Below are 27,604 nucleotides of genomic sequence, written 5' to 3' on the forward strand. Positions count from 1 at the left end.
CCGGCAGGCAGCGCGCCCGGAGGGGGGAAGGAGGCGGCTCCCGGCATGCCTTGCGCACCCTCTCGCCGGTTCTGTCGGGGCCGACGGGAGGTCTCGCGGCTTTGGGGCTGTGACGTTGGCAGGCCCGAGCGCGGGAGCTTTTGGCGGGCTGGGGAAAATGGCGGGTGCTTCTCTGTCGCGGTCCGGCCAGCAGTGGCCCTCCTCCGGCACCGACCCGCGGCTCTATTCTTCCCACACCGTCCTGCGGTCGTTCTGCGTCCCTGAGCGGGTGTCCCGTACGGGGCTGCACGCTCTGTATGCGAAGTGGGAGGGGAAACATCTCTGGCTCTGCCTGCGGGCCCTGGGCTTCGATCCGAAGGCTGCCGACAGCGGCGTCGAAGTGGGGCCGTAAGTCCGAAGGAGAAGCCGGGGAAAGAGGAGAAGGTAGAGGGCGGGGGGCGAGAGGGACTTTTGCGGGTTCCCTGTTTCGCCCAGGAGCGCACGCCTCAAGAGGAGGGGGTGGTGGGGTGTGTGGGGGGGGTGTGTCGCCGTGGCCGCCGAGGAGCCTGGTGCCCTTGTCGTGCCTGTGTTATGTGTGTCTGAAGAAGTGAAAGCCAGAAGCAGTCATGACTCCTGCTCTTCGGTCGATACATTCTACGCAGTCCTATGGCGAAAGTGGGCGGGTTGGCTCTGTCACTCCTGGTTTGGAAACTAATTTTGAGGAAAAAAACCGCTCTCACTGAAATCACTTCAACTTTGTTGAATGAGCTGAAAGATGTATGTTTTTAACTAGTCAGAAAATAAAGCATTCAATGTATGACTTCTAACACTTTAATATAAAGTAGTATTTTGTAATCTTAAACAGCCAGTAAAAATGTTGTGTAAATTCAGTATCCTAACTAATTCTGATGTAGCTGTTTATTTGTGTATTAGGACAATGTTTAAGAAACCGAACATCACAGGGTTTCACACTGTTGCCCTCTTCTTGTTTGCTAAACTGGATCAGTTCCGTGCAGCAGAAGTTTTCTGGTAAGTATTTGTCTTGTGAGGTTACTTCTATGCACATAACCAAGAGTGTGGATTATGCAGTTGCTGAGGGGGGTGGGGGGAAAGTGGTCTCTCGTGGAATGCTGTGGAAAAAGAACATACAGTCAGAGAATTTATTTCTTCTTGATCACAATTCTGTAATGTATCAGAAAACTTGCCTTAATTAAAATTGTTTCTGATAGTGTCTGTAACTCGGTGAGTTTGATAAGAACTTTCATAACTGCAAAGTAATCTACCTTACCCATTCATTTCTTTGACAAAACAGCAAGTAACATTTCCTGGTTATGGGTTGCTGCCAGGATCTTCAACATGGCAAGAACCCCATCTTCCTTAATGTTTTTCATCATATGGCTGAGAGCTATTTTAGCTTGCACATTGAAGAAATGGATGGAGGAAGACTAGCGATACAGAAAGTGTCAGTGTTCTGACCCTTTTTTTTTTTTTCCTCTCCCTTCTCCTGAGTTGAAAAGAGCTGCAGACTGAGCTGTCTCTCAGATAGTCTGTTATTAACCTATTATGGCAAGAAAGCTTTATCATTTAACACACTTACCTATTCTTGGTCTAGGCTGTATGCACTCATTTTGTGGCTCCTCCAGGAAGCATCACTAAGAAATGTTTGTTTTAGTCTTGTTCTTATAGTAGTTAATAGATAACTGAATATTTGAATGTGTTTTGATATTGCTTTTTCTTTTTTCTTCTTTTTCCGCATCCTTTTTAAATGGAAAAATACAGTTCCCTTCCAGTAGGAAGGGAATTTAAGAAGCAGTGCTGTTTATGGCTAGAAGATATTGCAGTGAGTATTACAAAGAGTGGAAATTGATGCTTTACTGGTTTCTGTGACCTCATTCTTTTTTTTTTTCCTAGAATATGTAGTGCTTTTAAAGAAGAGTTTTAAATGAAGTTGTTTTATCAAAGAATTTAGTTTTACCTTGTGTCTTGTTTCACATAGTTTATCTTAGACTTGTTTGAAGAAAAAATTGTGGCATGGTGGCATTTAGATGACAGAGACTTAAATCTTAAGTCTTAAAACTGCCGTGGCTAGCTTCTGAATAATGGTACTTGGTTAAACAGAAGTCTAGAGGGTTCCTCAGCTCTGGGTGAGAATAATTTTCTTCAACTTGAGAGATGTTTGCTTAAGTTGCCTGGGAAGGTGTTTATTATTGTGAAAGTGGTTTCAGATGCATGAAAAACTTTTTTTAGTGTTAGTGTTAATTGTTCTTATAAATGGGGAAAGGGACTAAAGTTTAAGGCAAGCATTCTAAAGGAAAAGAGACAAATTGAAACTGATTTCGTCAGATATCATAGGTTGTTAGATTATCTTCTCATGCTGTTCTTGTTTTAATGACAGTTCTAGAAATCAAGTCTCTATGTACTGAAACACTTATTTTTTAGTAGTAATGGACAAGGTGAAAGCCAACAATGCAATATCTTTGAGTAAGATAAAAGCATAACAAAGTACACTGATTAGTGACTTCAGTAGAAAATATGAAAGAAAACTTGAATGTTTTTTCAAATATAGTGATTACCAGTTAGGAGTGAGGAGGGCAGAGACTTGTAACGTTTAGCCAGCACCGATTTCAGTCTTTGCATTGAAAATGTCTTTTGCATACAGAGATAGGGATGGTTTGGGGAACATTCAAAAAGTTTTAGTCTCTTCTGCTGACGAGAGTAGGTGTCAGCTGTAGTGGCATAGTAGTTGAGCTTTGCATCAGCCTTATTAGCAAGTAGGCAATATTTTGGTACTCAGCTAAATGTTTGAAGGCTGTTGCTTAGGCCTTATTTCTTAGATTAGTTTTGTGTTTAAAACCAGTTTAACTTTTCTAGAAAGAAGACAAAAGCGGTATTCCGAAATTTCCAGCTTCTACACTTACTTTTCCTACTGGTCCTAAATTTATTCACCTGATGTATCAGTTTGCAAGACATGCAGTGGTGGTGGACATGAAAAGGAACTCTCTAGGTAAGCTGTAATGGAACAATAAAAATGCTTCATTTGTCATGTTTGACAGTGAATCTGTCAAGTCTTTAATATATGCTGAGAGCTTTAAGTAGCTCTGAGTTGGCTGCTCAGCTCAAAATCTTTCAGAGGCTTCTGTGTACTTGCATAGAGCTACTGCTGATAGAACAGTGCAGATTGTTTTGCTTTCTGTTGCTTTATGGGCCTTACTCCAAGGTTCCTCCGTGTAATGCTGTACACAGTTAAACACACAAGCAATGGTTTCGTCCAAAAGTATTGCACCACTCTACCCGTTCTCACAACTTGTGGAATTCTGAAGGATCAGAACTGCTTATTCTAGGCGTCTTGTATTGTTTGGTGACCTAAAGAATACGGAAAGAGAGTGAGAGTGATGGAATGAAAATGTATACAACAGAAGGAACTGGCAAAAAAGACAGTACACTGCATACTGTATTTCAGCCCTGGTAAAATGGGCAACTGGATATGATTCTTTCAATTCAAACTAGGTAGATTAGGAAGCTGTCTATTTGCTAGAAGTGAATGATGCAATCCAAACATTAACTTTCATTTAGGCACTGGTATACCTTTTGCTGAAGCTGTAAATTTGACACCTGAGGATATGTACATGGCAAGTGCGAGATGTAGAGTTGCATACAATAAGCTTCTGCAAATTTTTCAAAAGGAAGATTTTGTTATGCGAGAATATAACAAGAAAAAACAGTAAGTAATGCATTTAAAGAAATGGAGTCTTCATAAAAGCTGACTCTTCTATGTGTGTGTTTTTAAAAGGATTTGAGGAGGCTGCATCTGCTTTACATCATGAGTTCTGATCAGCCTCTCATCATTTTTTCCCCCTCTACCTCTTTTAATCAACAGTTCTACTGTTTGTAGGGTCTTTTGTGAAGCGTAGTAGTCTAAAAAGTTAGTTCTTCGGTTAAGATATGCTGTATTCTGGAAGATACGGTTACTTGGGCTTTAACATTGATCAGGGAATTCTTCACATATAGCACTATGATTTCTTAACATTTGAAGGGTTATATCTTATATAACTGTCTCAAGATGAAACATTTGGTCTTTGCTTAATCACTGTGGGACACATTTTATTTACATAATTCTTAATTATTTCACCAAAATTATGCTATTCTTTATGCTTGTATATGGGAAACATTCCAAGTTTGAGAAACAACAATTACTGGAACTTTCTGTGCAGGTACAGAGTTATACGTCATTGGAATGTACAGAACTTGGGTGGGATAGTTTATGTGACTGCAGCACTGTCATGGGCAGTTGCAAGCTGTTCAGTAAATGTCAGAAAGGGAGGAGGAGTTGCATTGTAGGTAAAAGAGCATTTTCAGTGCATGTAGCACTGTACGACAGGACTGGTCTCTTTCATGCCTTTGGATCAAGATCAGAGGGTTTAGCATCAAGTGAGACCTCATGGTAAGTGTCTGCTATACACCTCTTCCCCTATACCAGGAAAGGTATATGAGGCCTTCTTAAGATGATCAGACACACCCCAGACCTGCAGGCCTTCATCCTTATAGAGGATTTCAGCTTACCCTGATATTTGCTGGGAAAGCAGCACAGTGGTGCATTAGCAATCTGGGAAACTGGAGTTCATTGAGCATGACTGTGTAATGCAGTCACTAGGTGTGCTGAGTTGAACTCGCTGCTTATAAGTAACAGAAACTTTTCTGGAGTTGTAACTGCCAACAGCTAAAGGAGTGAGCCCAAAGGGTTGTAGTGGCTCAAAGTCTAACTGATTGTGAGTGGAGTTCTCTGGGGCTGATACTGGGTCTTACACTATTCCTTGTCTTTGTAAGTCATATGGATGACAGGATTGAATGCAAACCCACCAGGCTTGCAGATGATGCCGAACTGTGAGGAATGGTAGGTATACTGGAGTGAAGAGCCTTACATAGAGAGACCTTGCTGGGTTTGGAGACTTGCCCAACAAGAACTGTGTGAGGTTTAACAAAGATCAGGGTGAAGTCCTGCACCTGGGATGGAATAATCCCCAACAGCAGCACAGGTTTGGGAGTGATTTGCTGGGGAGTAGAGGTGAGCGTAGTGTTGGACCACAAGCTGAGTATGAGTCAGCAGTGTGCCTTGGTAGCCAAGAAGGGCAACAGCCTCCTAGGCTGTATGAAAAGAAGCACATCCAGCAGATCAAGAGATGTATTTCACTCTACCTGGCACTTCTAAGGCCACACCTGGAATACTGTGTTCAGTTTTGGTCTCCCTAGTAGAGGAGAGAGATTGAAAGATAGGAGAGATTCTAGCAGAGGACTACAGTGGTTAGATGGTTGGAGAACTTGATGCATCGGAGTAAAAGCTGTAGCCTGAGGAAGACAAAGCTCAGAGGGTTTAATCACAATCTTCGAATATCTAAGAAGTAGTTGTAGAGAAGATGGGGGCATTCTCTTTAAAGGGATATATGGTGACAAGACAAGAGCCAACAGGCCCAAGGTGCTTAAGGGAGAACTCCATCTGGATGGAAAAAAAAATTAAAAAAAACTTACGTGAGAACAATTAAACACTGGAACAGGTTGCCCAAGAAAGTGGTGGAGTCTCCCTTGCTGGAACATTCAAGACTTGACTAGACAGGACCACGAGTAACATATTTGAAGGCTCTGCTTTCAGTGGAGGGCTCAAAAATACGATTTCTAGAGGTCAAAGTCTGCTGAACCTCTCTGATTTCTCTAATTCTGTGTCTCCTTTCACCCTGCTTGGGAAGTGTTAATGCTCGTGCTTAACTTATGAGTGGTACCCTTCAAAAATGTAATTCTCCATAGTTTTTTCACTCTCAACAGGGCATTAGAACTCTGAAGATCATTTAGAATTCAAGATGATTCAGGCATCCAGTGTTTCTGAAAATCAGGCCACTGTGTTTTTACATACTGAAAAATTTAATAAAAGTGCTTTGGCAAAAGAACTTTGGTGATCCAGCTGCTTGTACTCTGGTATTCTGTTCTCTAGTGTTTTGAAACTGAGGGATTTGGATACTGGACAATTGCTGAATATATTTGAAGGTTTATATTGGTAATATACATTTCTAGTAACTTCATTATTGTTCATGTGTCTATAAAAGGTGTTCCATTGCAACAGAGTAAGCAACAGCTTAATTGCTTAATTTCCAGATATCTTAGTTGCTTTGCTGGCTGTCTTTCTGCACAAAGTCATGGTGAGGAAGTCAAGGATAAGGTTTTGGCTTTGTTTGTTGTTTTTTTTTTTTTTTTTTGGCATTGTTTCAAAACTGCCTTGGTACGCAAATTTGGAAACAGTAAGCATGACTGCTTAGTGATTGTAAGGAATTCTGAGAATAGCAGAGTAGGAACTTCAATTTTTTTATAAGTCTGTTGTAACTTAACTTTTTGTCTAGGCTTTTAATTAAAGAAATAAAGCAGATAAAGTCTGAATATGAAGTCCTGCAGATACAGTCTTCCAAGTAAGTGTTTTTCCTTGTAACTAAGTTAGCATATAAAAAATAAATTTCTTACTCAATTTGATGAAATATGAACTATAACTTCATTGTAGTCCACTTGAACTTTTGTTTTGCATGTGCATATAGGATGAAACAAAATGACCAAAGCAAAAATGACAAAACTGAGAGAATTCAAAAGGTGAGCATTTTTTTTTCTGCCGATGCATTGTACTGTGTTTCTTCTCACATTCTGCAACATTTACTTTCAGATACTGTTATTTCCACTTGTCTACCGTGATTATGCTAAGCATCTTCATCTGCCTTTATGCTGTTTTGATACTCTGTCATTATAGGTGGCAAACATTTTAACATACCATTTTTGTCCTTCTTGCCTGTTAAGGTCCGCAGTATGTGGACACTTATAATGGAAATCCTTACATCTCTGGCAAAGGAAAAGGAAGCTGTGGATTATGTACTTGAAGGTCGTGTTGGCCAGTATGTTTTAGATGGAGCTAATGTTGTTTTCAAAATTCCACGGGTGTTGGCTCACAGAGTTGAAAGTGACGTACACCAAGTAAGTAATTTTTTGTCCTTACTACGCTGTATTTTTTTAAGTCCCCAGGTGTGTAATTAGATGCCTTAACAAAACCTAACAGTACTTCACAGATTATAAGAGAAGATTGCTCAAGGATGGAGAAGATATGTCTAATTTGTATGTAAAAGTTTATTATGCTGCTGTTTTGTATTAGTTATGTTTCAACCATTAGCTTTTTAAGTTGAATAACTGCATTGGTAAGTCTACCTAATTAGTACTTGATTTTTTTGTTGTTTAGACTTTAAAACTAGGTTGACCAGTTTAACTATTGCTTTAAATAATGGGCTTTTGTTTCCAGTGTGTGGTATGTGGTACTGTTTAGGCCTGCCACGTCTTCTGGGGCAGTGGTTAAACAGAATACCTCATTAGTTGAAGTTTTTCTTAGTTCATGTGGCTTTAGAGGCAGCTTTTAAGCATCTGATTCTAGAAACCAAACCTGAGGCTTAAATCTAGGGTGTTTTTTGAAAAATGAAACAATCAGGAACTGAATCAAAATGTGGAGCTTTATATCCCTGCTCTGACTACAGAAGACATAACTTTCTGATATTGATGCTGTTCACTAATCTTTTTTTTTTTTTTTCTTGCTTGCTATACTTCAAGCGTTGGTCAGGAAATGTATACAAAGGTGAAAACCTGAATTTCTTAACCGTCATTCAGTTATTAAATGAAGCCCTGAGGACACTGAGAGATGAAATTTGTCAATCTAAATTAACACCACAACTTGATTACATTGAAAATATTGCTATGGGATGCACAGAAGAACTACAGAATTTGAAAGCAGTCGGGTAAGTGTCTGGAAATTTTCTCTGGTTGCTTGTTCTGTAGTCCAAGGATGATGTGTTCCTGCCTTGGAGTTTCTTCTCAAATAATGTAATTTATAGTGAGAACGTGTTGGTTCAGTCTTTCCTTTGCCTCTGGGAAAATCATATTTGTCTGGATTATCTATGTAACTTTTAACTGAGATTCTTCTCTAGGTAACTTAATTTTTTTGCCCTTGCTTCATTATTAGGTTTTGTTCCTGAGGAACTTGTTTGCTAGCTGACGCTTGATTTTTTTATTTTTTTTTTGTTGTTATGTTAATTGGTTCTGGGATTTTAAAACTTTATCTGAAACTGGCTTAGGGAAAGTTTAAGTGTGTATCTCATTGTGTGTATGTATTTTAGTATAGTTCTCCCAATTCTACTGTAAGAAACATGAAAACTATCTAGCAGCTGCTTTTTAGGTTGTGAATTTAAGTTAGTGCATGCTGAAATGCACGAATAAGTTGATAGATAGCAAATACCTTGCAGTGTAAGGGGAACGCATAATACTCTTCATCTTTATGCAAAATTGTGATCTCCAACAACAGATGTGTTATGTTCCTTTTCCATGCTTATATGTTACAGGCTAAAGTTAGAGCAACAGCATTGTATGTCAGGGAGTGAACGTATTTCTAGAGAACAGGAAGACTGGGAAGTAAAGTGGAAAAGCTTTCTTGGCCGGTGTCCTTTAAACTTAATGTTAGAGATGGATCCTGTAAGTAAGGTTCGATTTATCTGGTTCTGGGAAGAGAAGGGGTGAAGGTGAGGGAGGTTGTATGTCAAAGATGGTGTATTCTATTGTGACACTTAAGCTTTATATGTAAGGTTAGGGAACCAGCACAATATAGCAGAAACTGCTTTATGAAGTAGTCTTCCTTAAAGAAGATAAATTTGACTTAATAACTGGTGTCTTCATTTGAGATGGGGGATGGAACCATCTTGTCAAGACAGTACATCAGCGTAAGAGCAAGCTAGTTGTTTCTGGTTTTATCCCTGTCCATCCCTCTGGAAACTGAGCTTTCGTGTGCTGTCAGTGTGAACGTCTGCTGAGTTCTTTTTTTCCCCTTTTAAAGTCATCTGCTTGATGAATGAACAATAATTTCCATTCTGATGCTCTCACTGATGCAGGCATCTGAGGTTATACCCTTGCCTAGCTACCCAGCAGAGAGAGAAAAGTTTCATGTTGAGTCTGACAGCTGGTTTGCAGAAAACCTGTTGTAAATAATTATCTGTTAATTGCAGTTGATATGCAGATTTTTTTCAGCCTGCTTGTGTAACTTTTTTTTTCTTTTGAAAGGTACTTCCTTTGTTAAGAGCTTCACCACCCCATTCTTTTCATCCTGCAGAAGATGATGAGGATAGCATCTTTTATCAGCATCTAGTATCAGTTTCAGGTGGGTGAACAGAAGAAGCTTCTTTTTCTTCTCCCTGCCACAATTGTTAAAAGTTACTTGGAGTCAAAAAGACTCCTTGATTGCGTTTGCAAGTATCTTTGGTAGTTTCTGATAATCTGGTTCTGAATGACTCATTGCCACAACTGCCCTACGTTTTTGAAGCTTGTATCTCAAAGATTCTCTGAGGTTTTTGGTATGGCAAAAAAGCAATGCTGGAGCTGTTTGGTATTTTGTTGTTCTTGCATGAAGAATGTCGAGACAGATTTCCACGTACAGAGGTTCATTCATGACTTCTAGAGAATACATTCACTTTACCAGTAGAAGTTGGTTCAGGTTAGAGGAGTAATAAGAAAGAGAGAAAGAAGATAAATCTTTTCCCACTGGCCATCTGGGAAAAGAAGTTGAAGGCATCCTTCCAGGTAAACATTGTCCCCTGGTGCATTCTGAAATGCTTACTCCACAGTAATTGTGTGCCATTTGATCAGGACCTTACTTGGTCTCTGTGTTTGTTGCTTTCGGTCATTAGGTTAACAGTGCTGAACAGAGCTCACTTTGATCAGACATGGCTGTTGCACATACTAATTGGCTGATGAGTTGATTGTATTTTACAGGGTAGTGCTTATTGATCAAGTGTTGACTGTCCCTGGTATAGAGTTATAAATTAGAAGCTACACAGCAAGGGTGGAAAAGAAGGGAGAGGACAGCTTGAATCATATGTCATTTGCAGACCCTTTCAGGAAAAATGACATAGGAGACGTATGTTGGAATTTCAAGGTGCAAAGCAATAGGGAGAAGATCCTTTTGGTTACAAAGGTGAAAGCACTGCTTCAGCAGTCTGAGGATATGTAGGTGTAAGGCTAGAAGCTGCAAGGGAAAGCCTACAGAACTGCAAATGGAAGGTCATTTGCCTTAAAAATTTCGAAGATTAAAGCATTGTGCATTAATGCTGTGAACTTCTGATAATGTGAGAAAGCTTGAGACAAACTGGTGTCTGTGGAATTCTCTCTACTCTGTGGTTAAGATGTTTGAAAATCCAGCCGCTAAGAAAACTAACCTTATGCCCGTTAACATGGTAAGTTTTTTAAAAAAAAAAAAGTTAACCTCACCTAACTTCTTGAAGTGAGCCTTGGATTTTGGGGGTGGTGTTGAGGTGAATACGAAAGGAAATAATGCCATTTATGTTAGCAGAAGCTGAAACTTAGGGTTGGTAGAGAACTTCGGCTGCTTATCCAAATGATGTGCCAAAATAGATACTGTTCTAGACAGTCTTGAGCTGAGGTACATTTACTGTACTCAGTCTGATAGTGTGCAGAACGCTTCCTTATGGTGTGCCTTGCCTTGCTCAGACTGAGGTAGTGTTAATCAGAGGGATGAGTGTGTCCACAGAGATGTTTATGGATAAATACATGTGAAGATGGTGGGGAAAACATGGGTGGAATTTTGCTTTGTGGAGTTGATGTGCCATACAATTGATGTGTATGTGGAGAGGAGGCAATAATGATGACCCGTGGCTGGGATTGTAGTCTGGAGAAAGGTGGAATGCATGATTGATATGTGCAGGGCGGCAGATAGAATCGCGCCTCTTGAAGATGCAGTCAGGAATAACAAAAATAGGTGCTGTCTGCGTCTGTGGCTGCATGTGGTATATCAGCAGCAAAAGGATTGATTTCACTGTTGTGCTTATGTATTAATTTATACTTCATGAACATTTCAAGAAAAATAACCTGTGAATAATCTAAGGAAGTGGTCTGAGTCACTTGCATCACGTGGGAGGCCTGAGCAAAAAAAAAAAAAGGAAGCAATAATAAATCACTTCACTTGCTTTTCTAGATGTTTGTGACTCTGTTTGTGAAGTACATAATGAGAAAGGTGATAAGGCGTTGAAAACTGCGATGGATAAGCCAACACAAGTATCAAGATGGTACGATGTTAATGAGAAATTGATAAAAAAGCAGTGGAAAAATACACATTTACTTGTTGGGAGTTGAATATATCTATCTCTTGATCCTTAGTGGAATATTCAGTAGCCCACTCCTTGCATGTCACATATACCTGATGTGCCGCTTTCTCCACCTGTGACCAACAGATCAACTATTTGCTGCTGAATAGGATGTGCAGCAGCCAAGTTGCAAGGTTTTTATCTCGCTCTTCAACTACATTCTTTCAAGTTTTAAGAGCCAGGTGGAGAAAACGGAGAATTCTGTTTGTCAGGCTGTGTTGAGGCAGGCATATATGTTCAGTATAGCCTGAGAATGAAAGAACAGACATTCACAGGAGCCCTTCTTTTGTATTTAAGAAAGCCAAACAACTAAATGCAAACCAAAACAAAAACCCCTGACTCCCAAGCAGAATTATGGTGCTAAACTTCCTCAACAAGGCTGTTCTCATGAATCTTCTAAAATCACTTTGTCTGTAGCTTCTCTTACTACAGTTCCAGCAAAGGATAGAAGACAAAACAATGGTATTCTATGAAGTTTTGGCCTGTTTGTAATTTACTTAGTCCAGGAAGGTTTCGTGACCTTTTGAATAACACCGTATTTCATAATATGACCCCTACAGATATTTGAAAGTTGCCTACTAGGAGAGAAAGGGAGTTAGCAAAGGAGGGCTGTCCTATACTTAAACATGAGTAGATGTAGTTGCACGTAATTCTCAAAGGGTCCAAGTAGTTAACAATTAAAGCCTGAATTTCTCTGAGTGACTTCATACAGCATGGATTTTTGTCTGCTTCTGATTCTAAAGACAGATAACAGCAAATAGTAATGTTTTAAGGTATGTTCTTCCTAATAAACAAGGACTGTACCTTATATTTTAGAGAGCCATGCAATTAGAACTACACTCATCAGAAGTGGTAAGACTCAAGTTTTTGGTATCCGGGTGATTATTAAATATCAGTAAATTCATATAGGAACAGACCTGTGGATGCCAGAGGTGATTCAGAGGAATAATATCTAGGGAAAAGAACGTTATCACATGTGTATAAGGCTTTTCAGTTATCTTTGATTGCAGAATACAGAAGACTTGTTTACAAAATATGTCACAAAATCCCTTCTTTTTCTGTTTGGTAATCAAGGAAGGGAAAACGTTCATAATTTATTAATTTTGGGAGGCTGATACACAACTAGGGCTAAATCTGCTCTAATTGTCACGTGTTCTCCCTATAGTAAACTTGCCTTCTGATGACCGGGACGAATTGAGGGAAATCGTAACGGACAGATACGGGGCACACAATATATAATGGGCTTTTAAGACTTGCATGCCGCTTGTTTAATTTGTCTCTAAAGCATCTTTCTTTTTTTTTTTTTTAACACCTCTCCCCCATCCCCCTAAGGACCTCTTCAGTGCCTTTGGAGTTGTCAACAGCATGTGAAAACAGAGACATATTAATTGAAAAGGTTATTCTTCCATAATTTCCTAACTGTCTTAAGAAGTTAAATGCAAGATACTTGCTTTTTACATTGATTGAAGCTTAGACTTAGTATTTAGGGGTGAGGGTTGTGGTTTTTTGGGTTTTGTTTTTTTGTTTGTTTTTGTTTTTTTTTTTAAAGTAATATTTTCACATATTTGAATCAGCCCCGTAAAAGTGTAAAAGCTAACTGCTAGGGACTTCATTAAGTTTTAGGAAAGGACAGTAGGATGTAGGTGCGCTTGTGCCTCATTTCCAGTACAACGTACAGTGTCTGACTGAGTGCCTGCTTGTTGAGCAAGCTTTTTGGTGTGACCAGTGGTCAGACTTTGATGTTTCTTTAAGTTGTGTGTGAACTTAAGTTGTGTTATAATGTGGCCTAAAAGCAACTTGGATGTACAGTTGTCCATTGCACAACTGTTCACTGTAGCGTGTTGAAGGTAGTTGCAGATGAGTCACCTGTGTTCTGTGCAACGCTTCTCCTAGCCATTACTTATGTTCTACTTCAAATATGATTGTAAAAATATTTTGTGTTTAGTTAGAATTTAAGACTGAAATATTTTTATTAATTAAACACTAAGGCCATTGCTGTTCAGAATTTGTACAGCAGTTTCCCTACACTTGAGTTTAAAACTTCTAATAATTCCTCTGTATTGCTCTAGAACTTGCCTATTGAGACTTGCAAGGGGGAAAAGACGCCCATGCCTCCAAAGATCTTAAAAAATGGAAACGATGAATCTGCCATTTCGGAAATGTCAGAGAATGCAGGTGATCGTGTTGTTCAGACAATGTCTCCTGTCAAAAAAGAAGACCCTCTTAAGAGAGCCAGAGATGAACTGGCAGAAGAGGTTAGGAAAAGTTATTTTTAAATCTTTTGTTTGTAATTTAAATAAATGGTCATTAAGCTTAGAGAACAAATTACTAATTATATCATAAAATGCCACTTGTAATCTGCATATGTCAAAAGTTACTTTTTTCTGCTAACTAGTAATCAGTCTCATTGAACTTTAGGGGTGCCCAATTAAGTACACCCTGAAAGCGTGGAGTTTGTGCAGTTATCACGCTTATAAATCATGATAAAGTTAATAGCACTTTCAGTAGAATCACGGTGTGATTTTTATCACCCATCATACTTTAACCTGTGAAACACTGCATGTATTCAGAAACAAAAAGGAGTGTTGAATTCTTAAGTTATGCAGGTTAAATATTTAGCAGGGACTTGGGAATTCTAAGCAGGAATTTAAATATTTCCTCCTTCAGGTATTTTATTTAAGATTTAAGGAATTCTTCCACAAGAGTTGCTGTAAAATGAGCCTCAGCTTGATTTGGAAAGCAAATTGCATCTTTCACTGAAATGGTACAGTTATTTTTCATCTGCTAAAATGTTGTACTTATGTAAATAGAGCTCTAGTCTTCATGCTTATGCAGATCTTGATTAGTGTCTCAAATATATTCTATCTCAGCACATTTTCTTATTTTAAAGATGGATTCATAGATGATGAGGGAACTTAGAATTAGAATTCTGATTTCAGTCCCATCTCCATTTTGTGTTTGTAGTACACTGTAGTCACTGTGCGCCTAAGTAGTAAAAGGCAAAAGGAGAATTGGGAGATTCCAGACTCTTCAGATCATTTTGAGAGTGGGATTTATTTCGAGCCATAACTGACAGAAATAAAGAGGTTATAATTTTGCTTTCTTGGGATTTGTCCTTCTCTAACATGCTACAGTTTGCAAGAACAGTGATGTCTGAGTCACCTCAGAGTGGTGAAGGAAAAGGAATGACATTAGAAGATCTCTTAAGCACACTGGCTTTTAACCCATTTTTAACAGGGAAACAAATTCCCCGAACTCCAGAAAATCTGCGTAAGTCTAAAACTCTGTTTCTATAATACTTGTTGATTAGGAATGTACAATGTCAATGAGCTAATCATATGTCACACAAGAAGTAAAAGATAATTATTTCAGTGAAGGTGCAAGTTATCCTAATCATAGAATTGCCTAATATAGCTCCCTCTGTAACACAATACCGTAGGTGTAGTAAGATGCAGGCTTAATAACATGTGAATACTGTGAATTTGATTTAACAAAGACTTCTTTTTTTCTGTGTAGAATCTCTTTTGTGTTGAGGAAGAAGGCTAAGCATAAATAATATAAAGCAGTTATACATCTTCCTTCTTGGATTGCTTATGTTACTGAAGGGACAGCAGAAAAACAGATTGATTGAGTGTATGAAATTACTAAAATTTTACCTTGGTTTGTTCCATTTAGTTAGTGAAATTAGAAGCTCATGGAGAAAAGCTGTTCAAACTGAGGGCTCATCAGTCAGAGAGCTGCCCCCAACTGAAGTAATGATAGACGAAGCTCCAATGGATGCTAGACCTATAATGCAGAAGGCGGCAGATTCTGGATTCGTGTGCTCTATCCCTGCATCTCCTGTACCTGAGTCTGATCCTCTTTTGTCAGAAAGGAAGACCCAATTAAGTTCTACAGTACTTACACCTCAAGGGCAGATGGGGGTAAGTCATATCATTGAATCTCCAATTTTGGAAACAGCAGGAATGCAAGAGAGTGAAAGAACCGAAGAACAGGAATTAAAATGTATTGTAAATATTTCTGTACAGAATGTAAATTCTGTAGAAGATCCAGAACAGAGTTCTCAATATGTAAAGGAGAGCGTGAATACTCCAGACATTTGTTCAGAAAACAATAGTAGAATAAATGTTCTACCTTCAGGCCACTTTCAGTGTTCCTTAATGGATAGGATGCTGAACCAGAATGTATCTCCATTGTTAAGTTCTGCTTCCCACTTGCAGATGCTGGGTGAGACATTTCCAGAAGAACTTGGTAACATGGGTACCCGCAAATCTGCAAGCTCAGACTCTGGTTTCAATGTAGTAGACATCGCAGATATAACAGGTGGTTCAGAAGATAACGGGGATATTCAAGAATCAAAGCTAGATCTACACTCCCTGTTCAGCCCACATAAAGCGCTGAAAAAGACTGTATCTAGAAGTGAAGAGGAGCTGCATCAAACACATAATGGAGATGAATCTGTAAGTAGCAGATCAGACCAAAGTCTTACACCAGAAAGAACAGGAAGAGATGAATTGTGCAGTCCTCTAGAATTCTGCTTGGATGAAGCATTTACCAAGGTCCCATCGCCAGTATCTCTTAATGAAAGAAAATATTCCCTGGCATCTTTGCTGGTATCCTGTCAACACCTGGAGGAAATGGCATCAATGGTACACAATATCCCATTAGACATAGTAGCTCAATTGAAAAGTAAGCGTCCACGTACTTTAGTAGCAAGATTTTGTCCGTTCTGCCACTGGGTATACTGCCATAAATAAGCTACTCTGAATAGCTGAACCCTATTGTGGAAGTGTAGGGAGATGGATTATTTGTATGTTACTCATTATGAAAGTTGAGACATAAAAGCAAAAGAAACATGCTTCCTTTAGTTGTATGAGCATCTTGCAGGTAGGAGGAAAGGTGCTTATCTGACTTCCTGAGGTAATCTGCAGCTATTTAAAAAAAAAAAAAAAAAAAAAGCCTTAAGATGCATTAGCAATAGAGTAATCTGAAGTTAGATTTTGAGAATTCACGAAGTTAGTTTGAAATAGCGTGTTTACTCTAAACAAATCTGTCTATTTAGAAAATCGTTGCAGGTAATTGGAACTTTTGTGAGGTCAGTCAGGTGTCATAGTCTGTAATACTTCATTAATATTCTTTTTATTATGAAATATCCTGCCTTCTCGTCTGCCTGCTCCCACACCACATTTCCAACAGGAGCGTCAAGTTTGTTTAACTGGTAATGCAATGTTTAGTTACATGTGAGGTCAATTTTTGAAATGCATTAATAAAAATGAGCCAGTAATGGTTATACAGAAGACTTCACCAAACCAGGTGGTATTTAATGGAACACTAGGAATTTAACACAACAAGGTGGTCTCAAGGAGTAGTGAGATATATACATTGTGCAAAGGCTTGCTGCAATTTACCTTTTGCTTAAAATTAAGGCCATATTGATAGCAGATGATTTTACCTTACTTGGAACAGTTCTCAAAATTAGTAGTACTATTTCATATATGTTTTTTTAAATGTAAGCCAAATGCTTTTGGAGCAGTATTTCTGTCAATTAATTGAATGTTATAGAATGCTAACGAATACGCTTTTTCTTCCAGATATAGAGGAGTTGAATAAAGAGCCAGACACAATGGAACCATCATCAGGACAGAATTTGTAAAGCAGAAGCACAACCATCAGCACGCAATTGTTGTTCACTTGAGTAGCGTGTACCATCTTCTCCAAGCACTACCTAGATGGAGAAGTTGCACTCCTTTCTGTATTTTTTTTTTTTTTTTTGCGGAGACTATATTCCAGTGTCCTTGTTTAAGAGTGTCAGTTACCTGCACTGGTTCTTCCAATTTCATGTCATCCATAGTAGCATTCTATGTACAGCCCATCATTTATGTACAGAACTACGTATTCCTTTTTAAGTGCATTTTCAAAAATAACAGATGTTGAGGAGGTGACGTAATCCTAGAAAACGGAAAACCAAAGTCTTGATGAGACTGTCTTTCCCCTAATTCCACCACCACACCACACCCCCTTGATTTTACTTGGTGGTCTACATTCATTGGATTCTTCTCTCTTACTGAGACTTCTGATTGGTAATTGCCGTCAGCTCTACCTGTTGATAGAGGCTGCTGTCTTATACGCTGAAATGCCTGTTTTTTTAGGCATGTTACTGAATAAATGTATTAAACTGAGGTAAAAATTCATGACTTGTGGTACTGTTAATGCCACTTTATTTGCAAATAGTTGATATAAATTTATGACATTGTGTTGTAAGTAACTGATAATAGAGCTTGTGGTGGGGTGGGAATGTAAATTTGAGGTTCCAGCAGATAAACTTCTTATTGTAAAAGTACTGACCCCTAACCTGATGTGTTTACAGAGTTTGGGAGGATTGCTAAATAAAGTTGGCTTTCTGTTCTGTTCTATCTTTATCCTCCTTTCTTCCAAAACAGTTACAAATAGCTTTTAAGAAGGATCTCCACCTGTATTTGACATCTTCCTTATAAAGCAGAATTTGACAAACTGTATGAAAAGAGAGTTATGTGGCTGGTTGTGGAACCTATAAAGTGGCTGCTGACATGTTAACAACTAAAAGGGAACTGATTCTTAATAGCCCATTTACATGTTGGTGTAATGGTGGTCAGATGGCAAGAGAATTGGAAGGCCTGACCTTAGTTATTGGCTGTCCCGAACAGGCCCAGCCATGTTCCTTGCAGACCAGGGCTCTAGAGCTTGGTACTGGTGACTTCACAAAGGTTCCTCGCGTTACCGTCACGGCTTTCACGCCCTGGTCAGAAGAGGCGTGAAAGCAGGGCCTCAGAGCTCTGGTTGGGATGCCACCAGAGGAACCTGGGCAGGCTGCCCTAGGGATGGAGCTGTTCAGCTGGGATGTGTAGTGCAGTCTGTACCAATATTATGTGCTCTGTCCCTGCTTCTGGAGATTCCTAGAACATCTTCTGATCTAATTGTCTCCAGGGATTGCTACTGAAGAGTGGTGGATTTTTTTTTTGTTTTGTTGTTGTCTTTTGTTCTCCTGTAGAGAGAGCATCTGCTGGGAAAGACCTGAACCATAACTGTTTTTCTTAGCAAACATGTCTCCTGTATCGCCTGTGCCTTCGCATGTAGTTCCACCCTTGAAGAAGTGCATTTGTCAGCTGTGCTCCTGTGGGTATGTAAAAGAGGCTGGGGGAAGGAGCTTGGAGTAGTGGTTACTTGGCTAGCAGGCTGCATGGCTCTTTAGGGATGCACTGTTACTCACTGCTATAAGTTGCATTTGAAAAATTATAAATAAAAGTATCTTAGAGCATTTTTAAAGCTTTAAAATAGGAAATCCCCCCCCCAACCCCCCATTCTGCCTGTTCAACGACATGGTTCTAGCTTTTGTCGTAGGAGTAAACAAATGGCAGGGAGACTTTCCGTTTTTCTTATGTAGGTGGATTGCATCTCTAAGAGGAAAGCTTTCCACTTTTTCGCCACAAACTTGCTTTTGAGTGGATGTTACTGTCTTTGAGTCTGTGTTTTAATGCAATACAATGCGATACTTCCTTTGTAAACATGCTGATTCTGGAAAAGATACAGGGGTAGAGCTTTACAAATGGAAGAGACAACTGAAAATACAAGGATTGATTAACGGGTTTGTTAGTGTCAGTGTTGTGAATGTATGCAAACTTCTTGGAAAGCAATGATTAGCTGTAGGCCCTTCAGCATAACTTTAAGTCTCCCATATTTGCAGGTTAAGAATAAAATTATTATAGTGGAAAAAAAAATCTTTTTGACTCAATCAGATTACGTGTCTTAGTTTGTTTAAAGCTCCTAAATAATTATGAAGAGAGTTTAAAAGTACAAAATTCCCACCCAGGGTTTATATGAAGTGGGTATGCATTGTTGTTACTCATCATGAGAAACAAGCACATGTACTCCAAAAAGAAATCCAGTAGAAATACTGATACCAAGCAGATCGTGAACTGTATTTTTGAGTACTCTTATCAAGTACAAGTGCATCTGCTCCCTCCATTTGTCCTTCTGTGCGTATCGTTCCTTTTTTAAAATCAGTACTTATTTTTAACTTTGTGAAACGTGTTCCAGAGAGAAGTAACAGTGATTTGATTATTGTATTAGAGGACTATGCTATCGAGGAACTAAACAGGTAACACCGAGATCTGGATTGAGAAGTATCATCTGTTTCTAACCAAGTAATGTACTGAAATATAGGTCTATAGGTCTATCTTTGAGGCATCCTTCAGATGCTAGATGAGCTAGTAGGGTAGCTCAGTCTAAGGATGTGGATATTACCTCGATTGTGGCCTGTCTTAAGAAAAATTAAAGTGCATTTTGGGCTGCCACTACATTGACAGTTCTGAATTAAGAAGTGACAGCTGAGAACTTTGAGTTTCTTGTGAAGACCTGGCCTCAGGTTCCAAGTGATACATATAAAAGTGGAAATGATATATCTGTGCACCTTAGGGATCTTTACTGCTTGCAGGCAAGTGCAACGCTGGCATTTGTGTTGTAAGGAGTAGCTCACCTGTCCACTTGTTTGTGGTAGACACTTAGGAAATTTTGGTTAGGCTTGGTTAGGTTAGTGTATTAGAAGGCCATCATAATTACATTGAACTTCAGGATTAAATCCTCTCGTAGAGCAGGGATTTACTGATCAGTGAGGGGGAGTTGGGAGAACAGCAGCGTATTATCAGCAGTATAGATACAACTTTTTGTATATTTTTGTGACTTCTTTAAAGTTGGGTATTTGCTGAAGAGGAATAGAGTATTCATAATGTACAGTGTTAAGTGTCTAAGATACCTATCCTGAAACACCATTCAGAAGTACTTGCCCATTAAGCTTAGGAAATTAATTTTCTTATTAACTTCCTAATCAGAAGATTTCTCCATTTAACTTTCTAAGAATAAGGAATTTGCGCTCCTGAAGTTAGCTGCACTGGATTATTATTAGCTGAAGTACATAGTGCAAATAACTCATTGTCCTCTCCAGAGGAGAATATGCCATAATTTAATGCAGCACTGCAGAGCAGTCAGTATTTCGCAGTTTAGATTTGCCCATCCTTACCAGGTGAGTTCCAAAAGGATGGGTTTACGAATGTCTATACTCACTAGTCTCTTTTTTACTTCGGAAGGTTATAGTAATGTTTTTTTACAAAAGAACATATGCATTGCTCATAGAAGCATGATGAGGTGTCTGGAATATCTTTCCTCCAAGTAAAATATCAAGTGGTCACATGTTTGGTAATGGTATATCAAATAACATGTAGCTATAACAAAATATAAATTCCTATAACTTTTGCAGGATAACAGGTAACTGCAGTCTGTCCTGCATATGTTCTGTCTGTACTAAACATAAATCAGTCTATTTTTATTGAAAAGTAAAGCTAAAAAAATACCTAAATGACTGTCACTAGTTCACAGAGCATTTTGAAAAAGCAAATACTTTTCTGTCAGTGGATTTCCGCAAGTAATGGGAGAAACAGCCTCAATTACAAGACTTAAGGAACAGCAAGTCCCCTCTGTTGTGTAACTGCTGCTTTTAGAATGGTTCATTGTGGCCAGCGGTGGCACTAGCTGAGAGATTGTTGTGGTTTTGGCCGGATTGGCCAGTCGGAACGACAGATGGCCCTCCCTCCCCCCCACCTCTCTCCTCAGAGGGGAGAGGAAGAGATAAGGAGATTTAAAAGTTTAGAAAAAGAACTAAACTACTTTAATGAAAATAATAATAAATAAGAAAATAGTAAATATAATTTTTGTTATTCTATTATTAAAGAAAAAAGTATACAATATATACAAAACCATACCCAGCTCCCAGGATGACGATCACGTCACCAGCAGACACAGGGAGAGTCCCAGACTGGAGTCAGCGACGGACAGGAGCTGAATTCCAGAACTAGAGTCAGGAATGCTCGGATCGGGATCAAAGGCAGACGAACAGACAGGGTCCTCCCCAGATGTTGGCCATTGAAGAAAAGACGAGCCAGAGCCCCCCTTGCCCCTTTGATCCCTCAGCTTTTACACTGAGCGTGGTGCATGTGGGATGGAATACCCTGTTGGTCAGTTTTGGGTCACCTGTCCCCTCTCCTCCTCCCTGCAGGTGGGATCCCTTTATGCTTCCCCACTTCCAGCCCTCTAACGGGGCAAACAGTGAAGCTGGCTGACCTTGGTCATTATAGCAATAAGTGTAAGCAAGAGCCTCGCTGCATACCATTCCTTGGTATAATCAGGTCTTGTCACTCTGAGAGTGAACAGTGTCTGAACAATATGCCGTTAATTTCAGGCTTTGGTCAGTTAGAAGAGGCCCAGCTAAAAAGTAAAATTACAAATCAGAAAGTTGGTTCTCTTTTACCTCAAACCAGCACAGAGATACAATTTTTACTTTGTGCTAGGAATGGATGTGAATGGAATATATATGTTAATTCTGCATAAAGGCAGAAAGGTAGAGTTTTAATGAGTCCTTTATGCATTCTGTAGTGTCTATGATGGTGTGGATTGAGAAAGTACTTTTTTTTCATCAGCTGGGAGGGGCAGAAGAAGTAGAAGCTATGAAATACTTAATTTTATTTTTAAGTTAAGATAACCTGTTCCATCACAGCTCTGAGGTGTTAGGGAAAGACTTTTTTGACCTAGTTGTTTTAGCTAATATACTACATGCAACAGTGACCTGGCCAATGGGGTATGGGTCCCATGTGAGAGCTACACATTTTCTAATGATTCCAGGATGTTCAGTGATGAGTACTTCTCAGTACGGATGTTTACCACAGAACTCTGAAATAGTGAGTGACATTTATAGATGTGTCCATGTATATGCATGTATGGAGAGACACAGAAATACAATTATCATTCCTTATGGGTCTAATTCACATCAAGTTTGTTTTCATTCATGAATGGGGTTTGTGTGTGAGATAATGGATGGAGGCATGAGGGTAAGAATGACAGGGTATTAGGCCAGTAATGCAAACTGGCTTCTTGTAGCAGCAGCTGTATAGTGAGAAAGTGTTTGAGGTAACTGGTGAGTTCATAGCCATGTTTTCTTATTTCCCTTACCACGATTTGTGTGGATCTACTCACTACAATCTCTGAAATGAAGAATGTGTGAGAGCAGGAGCAACTGCAGGCCAAGGATTACTTTTCTTGCTCCTGCATCTTGTGCAAAACCCATTTATGCGCAAAGAAGTTACATGGAATTTCTAAAGGTTCAATAAGCACACAGCTGATGTTCTTGTAATGCCTTGCATAAGTGATGGGCAGTCTTCCACAGTGCTGTGGGGACAACTGAATAGAAGGAAGCAAATTTTTGTAGTGTAGTTGAGAGATATGTTGAAGTGATATGTTTTTGTCTAATATCTTTCATTGTTTTGCACGTAGAATAGTGTTACATTCATCGTCAGAGAATACAGAGAAAGGTCACTCAGAGCTGAACTGGTAAATAATTTAAGATATTTGATAGCTACTCATGAAACTTTTTTTTTTTAGTGGAGATAGAGAGAAGATAGAATGAGTAGGGACTTAAAAGGATTTGAGTGCTCCAGTTTGAGTTCAGCCATGGGGTCCTTTAGCAAGCCTGAATTACATTCGTGGTTCGATAGTTCTGGTTCAGTCTTCTATGTTGCATCATTTGAAAAACTTTGGCAGAAATTGCTGTATTGGTAGATACGGTAGAACATGGCATGAGAGCTCTATCTTACCATCTGCAATGCTTAACAATTTTAGCTGGGCTAACTTGTTAAGTGTGGCACCATTTGCAGGTAGCTCTTGCATATGAAGGTACTTTTTGGACCATCCTACCTTGTGATACCTATCTACACCCCAGTCTATGTGAAGCTGTGTCTGATGCAGTGTATGTGGGTTTACAGCTGTGTTCTGTGTTTAATTGGCATAAAGCACAACTGCAGAGAGTTTGCAAACCTTTCTGTCCCTATTCTGGGCATTTTAATACTTCTAAATCATATATCACATCTGATGCGGTTTCTCTGTGACACTAACAGTGGTTTATAGTACATTTACACATAGGCAGTTGTCTCAAGAGGTGGATCTAATCCATAGTCACTTATTTATGTATTTTCTGGCAGCTTGACTATCTCTTCCAGCTGCATGCCTTTTAGTAGTTTGCATTTGGGAATACCAGTCAGGGAAAGCTGCAAGAAGCTCTTTGACGATTAACATGAAGTACCGCAGGAGGCAGGGGCACAATCATTTCACTTGCATTTGGGCCTGGACATCTTTAGTTGCTTAAAGAGTTTATTTGTGCAGTTGGTTGGGGTTTTTTTTTTAAGTAATTGAGCAATGACAAATACAACTAGAAACAGTGCTTGTCCCAAGAGGCTTTCAGATTTAAAAGACAAAAATCTAGCCAAGAAGTCTAGTTACAGGTGTGGAAGGTGGATGTTTCGAATCAAAAGAGGACTGGTGGTGTGAATGCTGTAGCTGCTGTAGAAAATATGTGTATGAAGAGAAGTGGAGAACAGGACACAACTGGCACCTGTTACAATTCAAGGAGATGGCAAGTAAGGTAGCCTGTGGGAAAGAAATGGAGGTGGTAAGATGTGTGCTGCTAATGTGGTTCATCAGAATGTCAGAGAAAACAGTATGTATGCAGGAACTGTGCTGCACTGATCACCAAAGGCCCTGAAATAAATTGTGTGAGAAATGTCTGATTCTCTTGTCCTTAGAACAGGTTTACTGTAGCTCTTCTACTTCCCTCTTACACAGTGCTTGCATTGCATTCCATGCTGTCCTACAGAGTGGAAGTTGTGTTTGACTATCAGGCAATTCATGGCAATAGAAAGACCAAATGACCAAATCAAGATTCTTGACAGCAATTTTTATCAAAAGTGCTTGATCTGAATTTTGCAGCACATACCATCTCAGAGAAGGGTTCACTCAATATGGGATTCACCAGTGTTGTCTGTATTCCTAACATACAGAGTTCTCTGATATCCAGTACTCTTATCTTTGAATTTTTGTGCAGTTCTTCTATTTCATGTCATTGGGGCCGAAATTTTTGTCAGTGGGTGTTTACCATTTTAAAAGGTAAGATATTTTGTTGGTATTTATAAGAGATGGTCAGGAATGTAGGCATGGGCACTACTTAGAAGCTTCATCCATCATGTAACAAGTGAATTTTGTTAGCCAGGGTAGTGATTAAAAAAAAAAAGTCTGAACAGACTGAATACATATTTGATTACGTAATTTTGCGTAGTTAGACAGGACAAGAGGTAATGGGCATGAACTTGAACATGCAAAGTTCCACCTAAACATGAGGAGGAACTTCTTTACTTTGAGGGTGACAGAGCACTGGAAGAGGCTACCCAGAGAGGTGGTGGAGTCTCCGTCTCTGGAGACATTCAAAACCCGCCTGGACGCGTTCCTGTGCAGCCTGCTCTGGGTGACCCTGCTCTGGCAGGGGGGTTGGACTAGATGATCTCCAGAGGTCCCTTCCAACCCCTACCATTCTGTGATCTGTAGGGAAAATACCGGTTTTTTTAACAAGCCATTTGTAACAAACTTTTTTCAACACTAAATACCAGGTGCAGCTATACTGTAAGTATTTTTTTCACCTGACACTTTGTTATGCCAATTATGGACACTTGGGTGCATCTTTTCACTGATGTAGATGGTGATGTCATGTTACTGAGTGATGTAATCTCCCATAGCAAGGGAAGCTTTGCATTTTACTCTTGGTAGCTTTTGTTTGGAAAGCAAGCTGGCCACTCGAGTGTGACTTTCCAATTTTTTATTTTAATAAAGTGGGTCTGTTTACATTGGAGCATGTTCTGCTCATCTGCATCTTTATATCCTGAAGTGCTGTTCTGAAGATGTTTGAAAAGGGTTTTTGTTATTGCCTGTTGTAGTTCTTGCGAGGGTTTCTCAGGGGTAAAGCGAAATAAAACCCTTAGTGGCTGCAGTGACAACTAGTTTCAGTGGGCTGAAGATTATTTTGCCTCAGAACTGGTTTAAGAACTTGAGAGTGCGTCTGTCAGAATGGACTCATCTTCAACACAGCTTCTCTAAACGAAGCACATCACTATGGAAAGCACTGAAACCTCAGTAACTTGGAGAGTCGAAATACAAGAGCCTGGAAATGTCAAACTGTGGAAGTCTCCTGAGATGGGAAGTCCTGCACAGCACTTGAAGGATCGTTTTTCTTTTCAGGAGTTTGTGGTGTCATTTTCACAGTGTAGAGGATTAGTTTTCATGCAGACCAAATGTTGCAAAACTCGGGGAAAAACTGAGCAAGAACTGAGTGAAATTCTTCCCGTAGACCTCTTTTATTAGTTTTAATGACATTCTGGCTTTAAATTTAAACCAACTTTTAAAAAACTGAATGGGATTTCTTTTAGCTGATATGAACGATGCTCAAGGCTTCATCATTTTTGCTGTACTGGAAATAGTTTAAGTGACTGGCAAATGTGTGTCTAGAAAGAGCTTTAGTAAAGGACAGAGTTGGATTCAAGTAAAACAGTTCTTAACCCTATGAGAAAATTTTCTTTATTCTTACAGAAGAACCAAATTTCTTCTAAAAATAAATATGTAAATGCAAAGCCCATGCTGGAGACTACTCTTTAAATTCTTTGATTTCAGTTCTATCAGTCCTTCTGATAGTGACTGGCAATTTCCTACCTATTACTCTTACACATTACTGCCTATTAAAATTACCTATCACCAGTGCAATCCATTGTTGCTATGCATGAGTAAAGTGCAATAGAATTAACCCTCTCTTGTAGCTATTACAGTCTTTTAGCTTTGCAGGAATAGAGGTCCTTTGTTTTTCAAGACATTTTTTTTTAACCCTTCTTTTACTGTTCCCTTCTCTTTCCATGCAGTATTCATAGAAAATACAGGGTTTGTTTATAAAATACTTTTCATTTGGGAAAAGGTAGTATTTGGATTGATCTCACTTCCAAAATGCAGGAAGAGCTCATGGCACCAACTCATTAAATGGTGTTACTGCATTAGGTCTTTACTGTACTGGTGTAAGTTGACATATCTCCATTGTCTATGTGCTGTTGACTCCAATATTCAGCCTATATAATGTTTAAATGATTGTAGGGGGTGAGCGGGGAATCAGAAGCAAAGTTTAGAAATATTTTCTAGATTCCTCGGGTATTCTTGAGCACAGCAAATGTTTAAAGTATACTTCACTTTAAGCAGTCAAAGGAGATGCTTCAAATGCAGGGCAGGGGGGCAGAAGGCTCTTCATGTCCTTGGCTCTCACCAGGCCCATGCAGAGTGGGTCTCATCTTTTTATGAAACATCTTCCCTCAGCTTAAAGACTTTAAAGTGAGTAGTTGATTCTTCATGGTGTTATTCCTCTGGCCTTGGCTTGAAGAATGAAAAAATTGAGCAGAGATGGGCCAGTAAAAGGTGGCTGCAAATCCCATTTAAAACCAATGGAGATGCAGACGCTAAGCACTACTTCAAAACTCAGACCTGGAGTGCTTAGAGTCCTTGTTTTCAGTGCAGCGCACAATTTTTTTGAAAAAGGCATAAAACCAGCAAAAGCACATGTAACTTCCCAATCCTGCTTAACTCATGTTTTTGTATCAATACAGTAAAAAGCAGCATAAAAGGATTCAATGTGTGGTACAAAGAATTCACTGTGGGGGACGGCGCGTGGATACTGTCTGGATTTTTTGTCAAATGGTGGTATGTCAAGGGTTGTTTTGGATTATTTCTTAACCCAGTTCTGTGGATGGCATACCTGTCCTGTCACTGGGCACCATTGAGAGCCTAACTCCCTCTTCTCTATGCCCAGCCCTACCAGCTATTTATACATATCGATAGGGTCTCTGAGCCTTCTCTCCTGTGTAAACTTTCTCAGTCTCTCCTCATATGAGAGATGTTCTAGTCCTTTAACATCATTATGGCCCCTTGCCCCAGTATCTCCATGTCTCAGAGAGAGTCCAGGTCTGGACACAGCATTCAGATCCCCTTTCCTCAGTGCTGAGTAGGGGAGAGCTTGCTTCCCTTGGTGTGCTGGCAATGCTCTGTTCAATGCAAGCCAGAGTGCCACCAGCCTTCACCACAAGGGCATGTTGCAGGCTCTTGGCCAACGTGTCTATCACAACCACCATGGCCTTTTCTGACAAACTGCTCTCCAGCTGGTTGAACATCAGACTGTTCTGCTGCCTGGGGTTATTCCTCTCCAACTGCTTGACTTTGCATTTCTCTTTGTTGGCTTTCATGACGTTCCTGTTGACCCATTTCTTCATCTTGTTGAGGTCCCTCTGAATGGTGACACACACAGTGGGGCAGAAGTAGGGAGGTGATTGTTCCCCTGGACTCAGCACTGGTGAGGCCACACCTTGAGTATTGTGTCCAGTTCTGGGCACCTCAATACGAGAGAGATATTGAGGTGCTGGAGCGAGTGCAGAGGAGGGCAATGAAGCTGGTGAAGGGCCTGGAGAATAAATCTTATGAGG

At 39.6% G+C, this 27,604-nt stretch overlaps 1 protein-coding gene and 1 non-coding gene across 6 annotated transcripts; both read left to right on the forward strand.

Moving 5' to 3' along the window:
- Positions 1–64: 64 nt before the first annotated feature.
- HAUS6 (HAUS augmin like complex subunit 6) lies at positions 65–25,773 on the forward strand. 5 transcript variants are annotated; one of them, XM_054184630.1, is made up of 18 exons: positions 65–387; positions 913–1,008; positions 1,759–1,819; positions 2,851–2,983; positions 3,553–3,700; positions 6,363–6,428; positions 6,552–6,603; positions 6,805–6,978; positions 7,600–7,784; positions 8,385–8,514; positions 9,097–9,193; positions 11,024–11,114; positions 12,525–12,588; positions 13,262–13,447; positions 14,327–14,462; positions 14,868–15,115; positions 15,413–15,841; positions 16,784–25,773. In XM_054184630.1, the coding sequence occupies exons 1-18, from the start codon at positions 158–160 to the stop codon at positions 16,787–16,789; spliced, it is 2,532 nt and encodes an 843-aa protein (XP_054040605.1). In that variant the 5' UTR covers positions 65–157; the 3' UTR covers positions 16,790–25,773. The 5 variants fall into 5 exon arrangements, with proteins under 5 accessions (XP_054040605.1, XP_054040603.1, XP_054040607.1 ...); XM_054184628.1 differs by having other exon boundaries at positions 15,413–15,881; positions 16,784–25,772; XM_054184632.1 differs by having other exon boundaries at positions 15,413–15,652; positions 16,784–25,772.
- LOC128903136 (small Cajal body-specific RNA 8) lies at positions 12,297–12,426 on the forward strand. The gene has a single exon (XR_008464027.1). It is a non-coding gene; the product is annotated as a small Cajal body-specific RNA 8 (non-coding RNA).
- Positions 25,774–27,604: the final 1,831 nt, after the last annotated feature.

Source organism: Rissa tridactyla, chromosome Z (genome assembly GCF_028500815.1).
Source record: "Rissa tridactyla isolate bRisTri1 chromosome Z, bRisTri1.patW.cur.20221130, whole genome shotgun sequence".
Lineage (NCBI taxonomy): Eukaryota > Metazoa > Chordata > Aves > Charadriiformes > Laridae > Rissa > Rissa tridactyla.